The sequence below is a fragment of the Ursus maritimus genome, unplaced genomic scaffold (assembly GCF_017311325.1).
Source record: "Ursus maritimus isolate PB19 unplaced genomic scaffold, ASM1731132v1 scaffold_3, whole genome shotgun sequence".
In the NCBI taxonomy this organism is placed as follows: Eukaryota; Metazoa; Chordata; class Mammalia; order Carnivora; family Ursidae; genus Ursus; species Ursus maritimus.
This window is the reverse complement of record NW_024425563.1, coordinates 202,348-216,607: the sequence shown is the minus strand read 5'-3', so window position 1 is coordinate 216,607 and position 14,260 is coordinate 202,348. Positions and strand designations below refer to the sequence as shown.

At 50.8% G+C, this 14,260-nt stretch overlaps 1 protein-coding gene across 1 annotated transcript in view; it reads right to left on the bottom strand.

Moving 5' to 3' along the window:
- VIPR2 (vasoactive intestinal peptide receptor 2) overlaps positions 1–14,260 on the bottom strand; it is a 66,870-nt gene that overhangs the window by 18,770 nt on the left and 33,840 nt on the right. Inside the window, exon 5 of the mRNA XM_040643739.1 lies at positions 335–432. Coding sequence (XP_040499673.1) covers positions 335–432 — 98 coding nt within the window. The remainder of the gene's footprint in view (positions 1–334; positions 433–14,260) is intronic.

Here is a 14,260-nt window from a genome sequence, read left to right as displayed (position 1 = left end):
GAATGTAGGGGCTTTCTGAACGGCAAGGGCAAGACCACTTTGCTTCTGTATTTTCAAGGGGTTTGCATAATGGCTGAGTATTTAGTAAAGAGCAGTTGAACTGAATTCTTATCCAAAGTCAGTATTATCTCTTTACCTAAGAGTATTTAAACAAAAATGTAACCATTAGCACCATATTTCACGCTGGCATTCTCCAAGGGAGTTTTATTGGTTTAAGACAGAGAGAGAGAGGGCTTGGAGACAGTGAGTTTCTTTCCTCCTCTGACGGGCCTACGTGGCTTAAATGGACAATTTCTGGTCTCAGACTGCAGAATTGCTCATTTCTGACACTTACCTGAAGAGGCAAAGAATTATGCTTCCGGTTGTCAGGGAAACCAGAGAGACACTGTAGCCCAGCGTGTAAATGGCCTTCACCAGAACGTAAAACGTAATCTGCAAAGAGGGAACGAAACAGCTGTGAGCCTTCGCTGGCCAGCACTGGACGAAGCAATGCTTCCCTTCACGCGGGGCCCTCGCTGCCCGTCTCGGGGCGCACCAGACAGCATCGGCCCACCTCCATTCTGAACCCAAACATTTTATTCCCCTCGTTAAACGCCCACCTATCTCCTTACAGTTCATTCTGAATGACTTTGCGTGGAGCAGGGAGAGGGAGGACCTGAGGGTGTCCCCAAGTTCGCTGTCTGATCACTATTCTGCTGCTGAAACCAGAGGGGGCTTGGGGGGTGCTTCCCATGAGAGAGCCCCAGAAACCACAGGGACTGGCTGGTTTTGCGAATATGCCCTGACCTAACTGGGTTTATGTTGCACTGGGGCCCAAGAAGAGTGAGGACCCAGGGGACATTCCGCACTGGCTCTGATTTCTCCATAGTCCTGTTCATGCCAGCTTAGTGCCAACTCTAGAGAGGGGGTGGTGCCCACCAGGGATGCACCGAGCCGATCCCTGCCCTGGGGTCAGGGAGCAAACACAGATCCAGGCTGGGGCGGGAGGGGCGGCCCGGCGAGACCCTTGCTCCTGGAGCTTCCTGGGGCTTGGCAGCGTCCGCAGGTCAGTGGACCCTGCTAGCTGGTCCACACCCACCGCCCAGCCCCAGTGTTGTTCTTTACCATTAAGGTGATGCCCTTTTGAGGAGCGCTTCCCCTCTGCATATTACCCTTACTATTGAAGGCTTGATATGGGTAATGATGTAGTTCAGAAGTAAACTGCAAAATCTGGAAAAAATGAGTTTCTAGTTAATATTTAAGGAGAAAATGAAATTAATTGGTATAGCTTCTCAAATAGTTCGGGCAATTAAGGTTAGCATGAAGCTTGACCTAGCAAGCTAATGTATTAATCTGATTTCAGAAGGATTTTTCCTTGTTGAACCTCAAGGCCCTGTTGTCATTCTTTTTAGCTCAAGAAGAGAGGAGATGTCATGCTGACATTCTGAAAACGTCCTTGAAAACTCTAATTTTAAACCTTTGTCCATAGTCTATGTTCTGTTCTGAGTGAGGGATTATAAATAGGACTAGGGCACCCTGAGTGCTTTTCGCCATCTCGTCTTGTGATCAGAACTCACGTTAAATGACTGGGACAGGCAGTACTTCACACCTACCGAACGCGTAGAGAACAGCACAATAATCTATATTTATATCTAATGAGCATGTTCAGATACCTAATGTGCACACGGCATGTAACATGCATCATACACGTCACAACAGATAGTACCCGTAATACTCCTACCGACAACCGCCGGCCAGAAGCACAGCCGAGCAAGACCGCGGGGAGACCCCGTCGCCGCCTCCCTGGCGCCCTGTGACGCCTGCACAGGGCACGGGCACGCGGGGACCCGCGTGTGCACCGTTCCGACCTTTCTGATGACCCCTCTTCTGCGCCTCGACTGCATGTAACTTCGACCGTCCCATCGACGGTGACATTTACTGCCCAGTGTCTGCTTCACCATCTTTAGTCCCTCTGCCTAATTTTACCACTGCTTTAAACAGTCTCTGCTGGGTTCCCATGTTTGTTTATTGATTTTTGCTTACGTCCTTTCTTGATTCTCAGTGCTTTTTCCTGGCTCAGTTTTTTCCCCTGAAGCACATCCCCTGGGCATTTTTAATGAGGGCTTGCTGATTGTGGACCTGTCAGTTTGTTTTGCTGAGATGTCTCTTTCCCTTGCATTTCTGAGTGGACAGTCCTCTTCTCCGAGCCCTGGGAAGGCATCTTCTGTCCGCCCTGAGGCTCTTGCGTGTGTGTGTGGGCCACGGGTCCTTGGTCTGTGGCATCTTCTGGCATCAACACACTGCCTGGCCGTGGGGTTCTCCACGCGTGTGGGACGCTCAGGGTCTCCGAACGCAGGATGGGTGCCTCGCTGAGCTGTCCCCCACTGCATCTCCTCCGGCCAAGCCTGCAGTCACACTGACCTCCTGCCCCCCCAGAGCTGTGCTGTCGCCCGCCCTCCCCTCTCCCTGCTGCAGCCGGTCCTGTGTTCTTGGTGCCCACACTCCCCAACACAGAACCCTGTACCACGTCTGAGCTCCTGTGTAATGTATCTTCTTGACTTTCATTTCTAGGTCTATTTTTTCCCAGATAAGGTCTGGTTAGAGCATCTTGTTCCAGGTTTATATTTTTAATTTCCAGTTTTATAAAAAAAACATTTCAAATGCACTTATTTGCATTCTACGCCTGATAACTCCATTATCCGAAGTTTTGAGGATGTAATCTGTTTGTCCTCTGCTGACTTCCACTCACAGTGGCTTTTTCTTTGTGTGGTTTTGTGCATTTGGCATATAAGCTTGTCTTCGGAGTGGACCTATGGAAATCTGTAAGGTCTGGCCAAGACGCTTCCTTCCAGGAGCACCTGTGTTCGCTTCTGCCAGGTACCCCCTCCCCCTGTCCCATTCAGGACGCCTTACACGAATGTCTCAGCTCAGGGCTGCCATCCCACGCGCAAGACACAAATGGGAAAACCCAACCTGCAGGGGGCATGCCTGCGGTGACGGGTTTTTAGGTTTTCCTCCTGGAAAGCAAACGCGGGTAAGAAAACGTTCCCTGTTACCTCCGTGGTCAGAATTTGGTCTAGCGCTGACCTCCAGTCGCCCAGCACCATCCACACCTGCATGCCGCTCATCCCAGCTCTTCATAAAGAGCCAGCAGCTGCCCCGGGAACCAGCCGTCCCTGCTGCCTGGCACCTGATTCTCAGCTCTTTTACTGAGATTTTTTATTTTCTTGAAATCTCCACTGTGCATTTTAAAGCAACACTGTTATACTCTATTTAGCATTTTTGAGTGATTTGTACTGGGAATTTTTTACCTCCAATTTCTTATAGAAGATTTTTATTTCTTGCTAAACACATTTGGTATTACTGGTTAATTTAATTCATTCTGCTCAACACATTTGCTGAGCATTTAATTGGAACCAGACACTGAGCAAGGCGCCTTGGGACTAGGATGAGTGAGAGAAGGGGTCCGCCCACGAAGAGCTCACAGATGTATTTTCACCCCTGGACTGACTGTCCCAGGAGACAAAGCATGAGCTGGAAATTGAGATAGGTATGAATTAAAACATTCTTTCTGTGTTCACTTAAAAAAAAAAAGTTCACATTTCAGTTTATATTACTTTGCTTAAAGCTGGTTTAGATTTTACATATCTCATGTTTTCAATCATTTAAGAGGGCTTAATCTGGTTATTTGCAAATTGCCTGTGTTAGGGGCTTTGCACAGCAGAGCCCACTCCTGGCCGAGCTAGAAACCTCAAACGAAAGGCAGCACCGGGGAAGTCTTACCAGAACAGAAGGCAAGACAGCCGCAGAACAACGGAGCAACGCCAGAACCGAGGCTAACGACCACAGAGTTACGTGCAGTGCTCCACAGACAGGAAACTTTCTCACAGCCAACTTTTAAGAGAATGAGGCAAATCACAAGAGAACAGTCTGGGGGCTCTGCTGGAGGAGGTCAGATGAACAACTTTGGGGTTTTCCTGCGTACATCTAATCTCCTGTATCACTACCTATGTGGACAGAACTGAAGAATAAGAATTAATGTTTAGAACATGAGCCCTAAAGAACTGGGTGGAGTTTTCCATCTTTGACGCAAGTTTAAATCTATTTTCAGTACAAGGGGCTAAAACCAGCTTCACGGCTTCAAGAACGGCACGGCGGGTCTACACGGAGCTTTTGTCTCTAGGCGCCAGGACCTTCCCAGGCACTGTCTCCCAATCTAGCTTCCTTCCCCAGGGTCCCAGTTAGGCCCTGTGCCTCAGACCCCTTAGAGAGTGCCCAGTCCCACTGAGGGCCTTCAGAGCAAATGCTTGGTGCTGGGGGTCTCTGCGATCCTTGGCCTATCTCTGCCGTGAATACTGCATGTAATCTGCATGATTTCCAGCTGCTCGTAAGTGATCTCCAGACCCACACTCACACCCAACTTTACCCAAGGCCCTGGGCTTCCTCTAGTCCCCGAAGGGAGTTCCGCCAATAAGAAGGACACCTTCAATGTTAGAAAGATTATTCACAAGAGGACAGAGGGAAAGCTTTACCCTTTCACTCTAGATCCAGAGAAGACAGATGAAAGCAGTCGTATGAGCTCCCAAGTGTGCACTGATAAATTAGAATTCACCATATATAAAAAATAGCAACAAAAAGCACAGTTATATTGCCCAACACATTACAGGGAATCATCAAATATTTGTGGGATGAATGAATGATTGCAATTGGCAGAGAAGAGAGCATAGGTAAATAGAACAGACACAAATAATCAGAGAGATATAAAATCCTGTTTTTAAAGCTCATGGGACATAATGTGTATGATTGTAAAATTGAAAAGAGCAATGAAAATAATGGATATCCAACTTTTTTCTTAAATACACTCTTAAAGAATAAAATTAGAACTAGAAAAATAGTAATGCATTTGAAAAATTTTAAATGGGAGCCTTTCATAATAAATGTGTCACATTATAATCAGAGGCATAATTACACCCTTAAATGCCTTTGTTAATAAGTAACAAGATAAAGCATCTACTACAGAAGCTAGAAAAAGAAGAAAACACGCCAAGTAAAGCAGGAAGGGAATCGTGAGAGAAGCAAGACGGAGTCTGGGGACCAGGGCTCCCTAGGAGACAAGCCCACGAGGCCATGAGCTTTTGAGTTTTTATTTGACATAAATATGAAATGCCTAGAACAGCGAGTACTCCACAAATACTTGATGACAGAAGTAAATTAGGAAATGGTCAGATTTATAACAAACCACAGGATAGTTTTTTCTCTATAGGCCAAAATGATAGATACATTTGCCAAGTATCAAGAGGAGAAAAATAATGAGAAACAAATAGTTAAATTGTATTTCACACACACACTCACATGGCTTAATTAAGGTACTAAACTCCGTGCTAACAAAGTCAGAATTTTAAGGAAACAGACAATATTCTGAGAGTGTAACAATGATCACAACAGCTTTGAGAAAAACCTAAAAATATCAATAACCAGTGAAGAAATTGTTAAAAGTTGGCACAACAAATCTGTAAAAACACCAGTCCTTCCACCAGGTGACTTCAGTCTTATCGACGGCAAATTGTCCCTGGGATATAGAAATCATTCCCGAGCATAGTAACAAACAGGAGGAGCGTAACATTTTAGTTATGAAACTACGGTAAACCAGACAATATACTGAAACAATAAAAATGAACAAAAATCATAGAGTAATTTCACTTACATCTACGGAAGGAAAAACCACAAATAACCACGCTCTCCCTCCTTCCGTTGTGGCCTTGGCCACACCTCACTGGCCGACTGCGCCCCATGTCTCAGCCGCCCGCCCTGCCATCCCGCCACTCAGGATGGGCCATGAGGTTCCTCTGTGTCTGTTGGGGCCTCTATCCACCAGCCCTCTCGGGGCCCCTCAGCATCATTCCCTCTTTGTCCCTTACCTCCTTCCCCAAATTTTGATGGGTGTCCATCTGGGCTCCTGCTCTCCCCACTCTACACAACCTCTCTGCAGGGTCTCAGCTGCCACACACACTGATGACTCGGAGATCAGAACGCCAGTCTCTACCTCTCCAGCACCTTCAGGCATTCTGTCCCCTGGCCTTCTAGAACTTTCCACCTATGCATTTCTAGGCATCTCATGCTCAGCATGCTTGAAACCTAATGCATAAAGATACCCTTTTTCTATGGTACTTGGCCTTAAATCTGGCCCTCCTACATCCGCACCCCATTTCCTGACACCACCATGCACTGAATGTCACAACACAAGAAATTCAGTGTCATCTCTGTGTACTGTCTGCCACGCACACCCCCAAGCAGTCAGCAAACCCTACGGTGCAGGGAGGGTCAGTCTTCCTCTGAGCTTGCTTCCTCCCCAACTGTGAGGCACATGCCCTCTGTGTCCTGTCCATCCCATGGGCACTGCTCCTGGTGCCCACAGAGCCGGCTTCCACACCAGCGGTTTTCAAGCCTGGATACAGGTGAGAACTGCCTGTGCCCAGGTGCTGCTTGATAACATCGTGGTCCCACCAGGACCTGGTCCTGGTGGGGCCACGATGTTATGACCCATACCAGCAGTTCTCCCAGTGTGACCCCCAGACCAGCAGTAACAGCATCACTTGGGAACTTGTCCCAGCTCTCCGACCCCACCGGTCCCTGCCTGCCCCAGAGCCAGAGCCTGCAGTGATTCTGATGTGGCTTGTTCCAGAACCTCTGATCTACGCGGCAGACAGGGTTAAAATGGACACGTGACCTTTCTTGTGCCTGCTTCAAACCCTCCACACTGAGGGCTTCAGAGGGGAGGGGGTGGGGGACTGGGATGGGCCGGTGATGGGTAGTAAGGAGGGCACGTATTGCATGGAGCACTGGGTGTTACATGCAACTAATGAATCATGGAACTTTACATCAAAAACCAGGGATGTACTGTATGGCGACTAACATAACATAATAAAAAATTATTATAAAAAAATAAGTAATTAAAAAATAATAAATAAAAAAATAAAAATAAAAGTAAAACCCTCCACAGAGTGCTTGGCTTGTGAGCAAAGCTGTGTGCCATAAGGAGGTGCTTATGGTCCTCCTCACACCTGAGGCCCCTAAAACAAGACGGCGGCGTCCACTTGCTCCCTCAGTGCCGTCCGCACACGTGTCTTAGCATTTCCATCCTTATTCTCCTACCACCGCTCAGCATTCTTATCAGGGGTCCTTCCTCTGGGGAGCCGCCCTCCAGGCTCTGTCCTGCCCTCACGGGGCACACTGCGGTGGCTGGAGCTCCGTGAGAGCAGGCACCAATCTTGTCCCCTCTCCACCCAGCCCCCAGTGGGCTGCTGGGAACCGGAGATGGCAAAGCTCGACAGTCTTCAAATCTCTCCTTACCGTCATCTGATCTTCAAACCGAGGTGAAACAGGCGGCTAGCGTGATGTTCTCTGTCTAGCAGAAAGGCAAGCCACCGTTTAAGGGCAGTGGGTAAGGGGAAAGCAAAACCAAGCGCTCGAGGGATCCCGGTTTGGATCCCTGAAGCTATGTCATGTCTCTGACTTGCCTGTCAACGGGAAAGACAATAGCAACACCACTCCCTTTGGTTAAGGACTTTTTCCTTAACACTTGACGGGGAAGCTGACAGTAGAAGGCGCTGAGCTTTGGGGCTTTCCCTGAGGGTTCCCACAGGAGCGTCTGGGGGTTTTGTCGGGGTGAATGGAGAACTCATAAAAACAGCAGGCAGATTGGCCTGAAGTGACTGTGCGTGGGGACTCCAGGGCACAGGGGCCCAGAGCTGCTGGTTCCTCTGACGAGGCCATCCTCCCCTGGCCTAGTGGGAACAGACTTCTTCCAGAACAAGGTTATGTCTCTCGGGGGCTTTGATCTCTCAGATCCTGCTTCCTGCACCTCTTCCACATTTTCCTACGACTGTGGAGGGGTCAGGCCCGCTCAGTTGCAGTTCTGCTCCCCGAAGGCCTCTGTTCACAGGGCATTGAGAGGAGAGCAAGGATGGTGCCTCTGTTTCTGTCTGTGGACAAAATGGTATTGCTCCAGGAAAATAACCTCTACATTATTAAAACCCTGCCACCCCAAGACAAGGCTGAACCCTAAAAACCCAGTCAGATCGTGGATCTAGCCACTGTGGGTCCATCGGGTGGGTTAACTGACTTTGTTTTTCCTCCAGTGAATAGACGTAATGGATTTCCTACTCTTAGCTGCAGCCACAGTCCTGGAACAGAAGAGCCTGGGCTGGTGCAGAGCGAGAGCCGGGGGTCAGGGACCTCGTGAGGGTTGTGACCGTGTCTGTGGCAGCTGTGCCACAGCAGCTGAGGGTGCAGGGCCCCGGCTTGCCACCCTGGGAGTGCCAGGTGGTCAGCAACAAGGGGGCATCTCATTTAAAGAGATCTCAAGTGAGGGGGATAGATGTCTGTCGCTCCAGGAACCTGTGATCTCATTTTCCCTCATAAACAAGCATTCGCTTTTACATGTAATTTGGTATCTTTAATGTTGTGTTCTTTCCCCCTTGGACAGGTCCTGCCAAGCACGGCCTTCACAGGGTGGAGGGAAAATGCCTGGAGGGGGAGCCTGGCCAGTGGAGGCATTTGCTCCCAAGCAATGAAGTCGTGATGCTTTCCTACACAGAAAGGGCTGTCAGTACTCCTCGGGTCCTGAGTGCCACAGCACCGGGTGACCAGATGCCCGAGTTCCACGCCCTTCAGCAGGAGGACAGGACAACCCTGGGTCCCCTGCGGGTACAGAGCCATGTGTTCACATGTTTGAGGCCGATTTACCTGGGAAAGACTTTCAGCACCACCATCACGAATCAGGAAGTAAGACAGAACAGTCCAGGACCACTTCTCCTTTTCAGTACTTCTGAGAAACCAACATGGCCCCTGAGGCCCTGGAGGGGCAGGTGGTGGGGATCCTCTCTCTGAGTCACTTCTGAGTTGGGCAGGCAAGCTCTATGCTCAGCTTTCAGTTGGTGGTCCTGCCTGGGAGGTGGTGATGTCCCAGAAAGAGGCCAGGCTGGCCCTTCCCTGCCAGCCCGTCATGGAGGACTGCTTCCTGACCCGCCCAGCAAGTGTGTCGGACAAGGTGATGCCTACGTCCTCTTCTCACTTTCCGTGAGCGTACGTCTGTGCTGGAGCTGCAACGCAGGCAGAACCCTTCTCAGGGAACACTGAGGGCCCAGACAATGTTTTCCAAACACTGAGTCATAACTAGGGTGACCACACACTCCGATTTGCCCAGGCCAGGCCCGCATCTGGTGTCCGGAGTCATTATTAATAGCTCCTCCTTTCTCTCTCAAGAGGCCAGGTTTGGCTGACATAGGATACAGGCACCCTATTATAACCCATTAGCAGGTTATGCAATCAATTCAGCGGGCAGCAACCAACATTTAAAGAAGAGTAGCACAGAAAATGTGGTTTTGTGAAATGTGTGTGCTGGATTGCAGTGTGAAATGGATTTCCAGCTGTGCACTTTAACCGAAGGCTTTGCAAGACTGTTGGCTAGACCAGAGACTCCTGACTCAGCCCAGCACAGTCTTAGAAGCTTTCTGGTAAAAGCCGTGCCCGCCTATCACCTCTCCCTTCAGCAAACTCAAGAGACAGACACTCAGCGGTGTTCTCCTCTGACCCTACGAATGCCTTCATCACATGCACCACTGTCTGGAAAACAATGGCTTCTCCCAGAACCTTCTTAGTAGTGGTTCACCTGCTTATCAACAAGTGCCCTTTGCATCAGGGGCAGGAAAAAACACCACGGAAGCTCAGATAGCTTCTGTCTTAGGATGGTTCCCACTTGAATGAGAAGACACAGCTCCTGTCCTCAGGGTGCATGGAGTCCTGTTGGGTAAACAAGACCAAAACACACCTGGAAAATGGACGAGGAAGTGCTAACCTGCATTTCTAAATCGGAATTCAGACTGAACGGCCAAGGCATGAGCAGGGGCAAGAAGAGCTGGGTGGTGGGAGCTGGTGGAGGAAGGGGAAGGAGAGCTGGTCCAGGCTGGAGGGGTTGGGGTGGGGGCCGCTGGCCAGTAGGAGCAGGGGCATCTGGCCCCTAAGAGACAACACCAGCACTGGTGACACCAACTTCTCCCCGACTCCAGGACTTGCGCAGTCCATCTCCCCCTACGGCAGCAGGCAAGGGTTGAGGGCTGTGCTTGCTTCACGCTGCAGGACATGCTGGAGTGTGAAGCCCAGTCTGGGGGCCTTCACCTTGGGGAGGCTTCTGGGGCTGTGGCAGATTTCGGGAGCCCGTGGCCCAGTAGCCCTCTGTCAGATTACAAGGAGGCACCTGTTCTCTCCGTAAAAAGTGGAAGCCTGAGGCTTTCGTGTTTTATTTATTTATTTATTTGTTTGAGGGGGAGGGGCAGAGGGTGAGAGAGAGAGAATCCCAAGCAGACTCCCTGCTGAGCTCAGAACCCAGTGGTGGGCTTGGTCCCATGACCCTAAGATCACAAACTGAGCCAAAATGAAGGGTCCGACGCCTAACCGACTGCACACCTAGATGCCCCAAGGCTTTGTTTGTTTTAAAACAAATGTGTTAGAGATCGTTATAAACCACCACTTGTCTATGGGGAATGTGGTCCAAGGTTCCTCTTATTTCCCAAGTGCACGGCAAGACATCAGAACCCTGTCTCAAGACGCAAGACGAGGCTCACAATCCCGTCGTAAAACGGAGCAAGTCGAAGTCCTCTGCTTGCTAGTTACTGGCCGTATCTTTGAAGACCGAGCTTTTCTTCTACAGCCGCTCTGCTCTGGGGACTGTAGCAGGACTCGAAACCACGGCGGAGTGTTCTCCAGTTTACAAGATGTCACACAAAATTCATCCACTTCTCCCAACAGCCTTGGGAAGGAAGCAGACTGAAAATGACCATCATGCTCCCGTCAACAGACAAAGAACTGCAGCCCCAGGAGGGGAGAAGCCAGTTTAAGGACACGGGGCCTCAAGCTGTGAAGCCGAGACTCCAGCCCCGACCCCACGGTGTCATCCCCCTGATGAGAGACCACAGTTACTCTTCAAGAGGAATTAGTTCTGCATGTAAAGAGCTTGGAAGTGGCCACTTCATCCTGATAACGAATGAAAGTCTGAACAAACTGAAAAATCAACCAGTCTTTTTGGATCTGCAAGACAGGGGAGGACACAGGACCAGTGGCTGCCCCACAGCTGGAGGACAGATCGGTGGTCACAGGGAGACCCCTTGCCAGGGCAGAGTCACGAGACTTACTACTGACTCAGCTGCAGCGGTCGAGACAGCCTGGCGTTGGAGGGTGTGGGCAAATGGGTAAGTGGAGCAGAACAGATCCCAGACAGAGACCCACATAAGTGCCGGCCCTGACATTTGACGAAGGAGCAGAGGCAGTTCAGTGGGGGAACAAAGTCTCCCCGTCACATGTGGCCAGAGCCAGTGGACATCCCCGTGCAAAACAGGAATCGAGACTCGGACCTCACAGCTGCACAGAAATTAATGCAGAGTGGATCACAGATCCGAACGTAAAACGCAAATCTAGGAAACTCCCGCTAGATGTCAGAGGAGAGAACCGAGATGACCCCGGGTGTGGGGATGCCTTCGCAGACACAGCAGCAGAGACACGGTCCGTGAGAGAGATAGTCGGTGCGCCGGACGCATTAAAACTAAACTCCTGCTCTGCGAACGACCACGTCAGACAGTGAGCAGCAGACAAGCCCGGGCCGGAGCTGCACCTGGTGAAGGGCTGTCACTCAAAACACATGAAAAACTTTCGAAACTCAACTGTAAGAAAAGAAACAACCCCATTTAAAAACAGGGGCCAAACACCTTCCTAGATGCCTCACCGAAGACCATGTACAGATGGCGGGTGAGCTCACGGAGGGCTGCCCCGCGGGAGGGCACGGGCGTGGTACCCGTGGGACTGCCACCAACGCCCACGGCACACGGGACACCAGCTCTCCCTCCGGCTCAGGCCTACGTGCCACGAACACACGAGACAGCAGCTCGTCCCTCTGTGTCTGCTTCTCCCGGCCAGAAATGATGACCACGACCGTGCTGTGTCTCACGGCTTATTGCGGGATTAAACGAGACAGTCCACACAGAGCTTAGGAAACGCTCTTAGTAAGCGGTTCATGTGACTTGGTTTGATTTTATAATACATGAAAGAGGTTTTAAAGACTATTAACCCAATGACCCAAGTCCTCCTTATTCAGGTGAAGAAATACTCTTCGAGCTTCTCTGCACACGTGCTGCATTCACAGAGAAACTCAGACACGCGGACAGTGGTCTCCTCTTCCCCACCCAGCCCAGACCGGCATCGCAGTGGCAGGGGAGGGGGCCAGGCAGGAGCCCCAAGCCAGAGCCCCCCTGTGGTGCTTCCAGCGGTCAGAGACACACCCCAGGCTGCAGAGGAAGTGGGGGAGCCCTGAGCTGTACATTAGGGGCCCCTCTAGTCGGGGATGCTTCACTTTCCGAGTCAACGGGAGACAGGCACTGGTTCTGCCTGTAGCCATCGGAGACATTTGGGCATTTGGGACAGGTGGGCTCCACAGGTCAGAGGGCACAGGAAGGCACGGCCGACAGCTCTGCGCTGGTGATCGAGGAGCTGCCGCGTGCGTGTGTGCGTGCATGCGTGTGAGACCAGCACCCCACACCCTCCTCTCCTCTGTGAAGTCACCGGCTCTCCTGAGGAGCAGACACCTGGGAAACGCCTCTTGAGAGCTCAGATGCCTTGCGGAGGGGGGGTGACGTCCAAGATGGTCTGAGACGCTTATCTGAATAAAGGCCGCTTTCCCAGAGAAACTCTGTGTTGTTATTTCGCTCGGAGCCGCGGCAATAACGGCAATGTGTTTGCAGCTTCTTCAAGCACGGCTGCAGGCGTGACATTTTAAGGAGGAGAGGCTCCGGGGGGAGGGGCGCCACGTCACTCAGCATGCAGGGCCGCCCCTTAGTTTAAGTCACTACATGGAACGTTCCTTTGTTGGTGTGGAGGGCTCAGAGGGGAAAAAAGACTTTCTTTTCAAATCTAAATACGACATTTCTGAGATAAACAGCCATAGGTATTTCGGAGCACTTGATCCCGCTGAGACCTGGATGTCATTGTGAGAAACATCAGACGAGCCCAGCAGACAGCCGTTTACAAAATCACAGGCCTGTATTCTTCAGAAACACAAGAGAAAGACTGAGGAATGTTCCAGATTGGAAACCACTGAAGAGTCATGACGAGCTTGTACCAGGACGCTGACGGGATTGGGGCCCAGACGGCAGGTGCGGTGACAGCAAAACGTTACACTCCCTAAACTGAGTAACAGTGCCCAGGTTACAGCAGAGAATATCCTCACTTTCAAAAAACACACCCTCACGTTTTAAGAGGAGAAAGGGAGTGTGTACGCAGCTGGCGGTGGGTGGCCACGTGCCCACACACCCGCAGCTCGCCGGGTCGCAGGCAGCGCCGCGGCCGTGGCGAGACTCTGCCTGGAGAATCGGGCTGGAGACGTGCGTGTCCCCTGCACCCTTCGAGCACAAAGGGCACCACAGAGACACAGTGTGACAGTTGGGTTTCTTCACTGTCCCGACAACGTCCAGGGTTAGAAGGCAAATATAACTGAGAAATGATTTGACAAACTTGGCATAAATTTAAGTGGTTTTTTTTTTTTTGGACTAAAATTAGATTTTATTAGAATACAAAAGTAAAATATGCTTACTTCTGAGAAAGTCGTAAATATAACAAAGAGATTTTTTAAAGGGAGAACACAGCTATTACAAGGACCTCCCAGTTCCGAGGAGCTTCTGTCCTTTGTCAGCGGCTCTCGAGGCTCTCTAGCCCATGTCTAGCCACGAATCCCTCAAAGCACACCCGGTGACTGACTGTCAGCAGGGGACTTTGTCAGAACTTTGTCTTCCTTTTGCTGGGTCTCTGACAGAGCCCTCTAGTCCCCAGTAAAACAAATATTGCTAGTTTCCAACCTTTCCTCAATTATTTCAATTAGTCCCCAAATTTGCACATCAAATGGAGAAACTAGTCGGACTACTCCGTGAATAGCCTGGCTGTTCCCCAACCCGCCAGAAGACCAGTGCCTTCCCTCCTGTCCCCACCTGAAGGCCCGGCCAGGGCAGCCAGCATCCCCAGCCTTGCAGACTGCCTGCTGCCTGAGCTCCAAATGCCTGTCTCCCCGGGCAAGGCTGCTCACAGACAAGCCCAAGGAAAGGAGGGCATCAGGGAGTCAGACCCTTCTCAAGAGCACCATTCTGGCTCGAGGCCAGTCTGGTGCTGTTCAAACTTCTGCGGGGCCCCAGCCTGCAGCCCCGAGTTTTGCCCGATGTGCCCAGGTCTGTGGACACACCCAGTC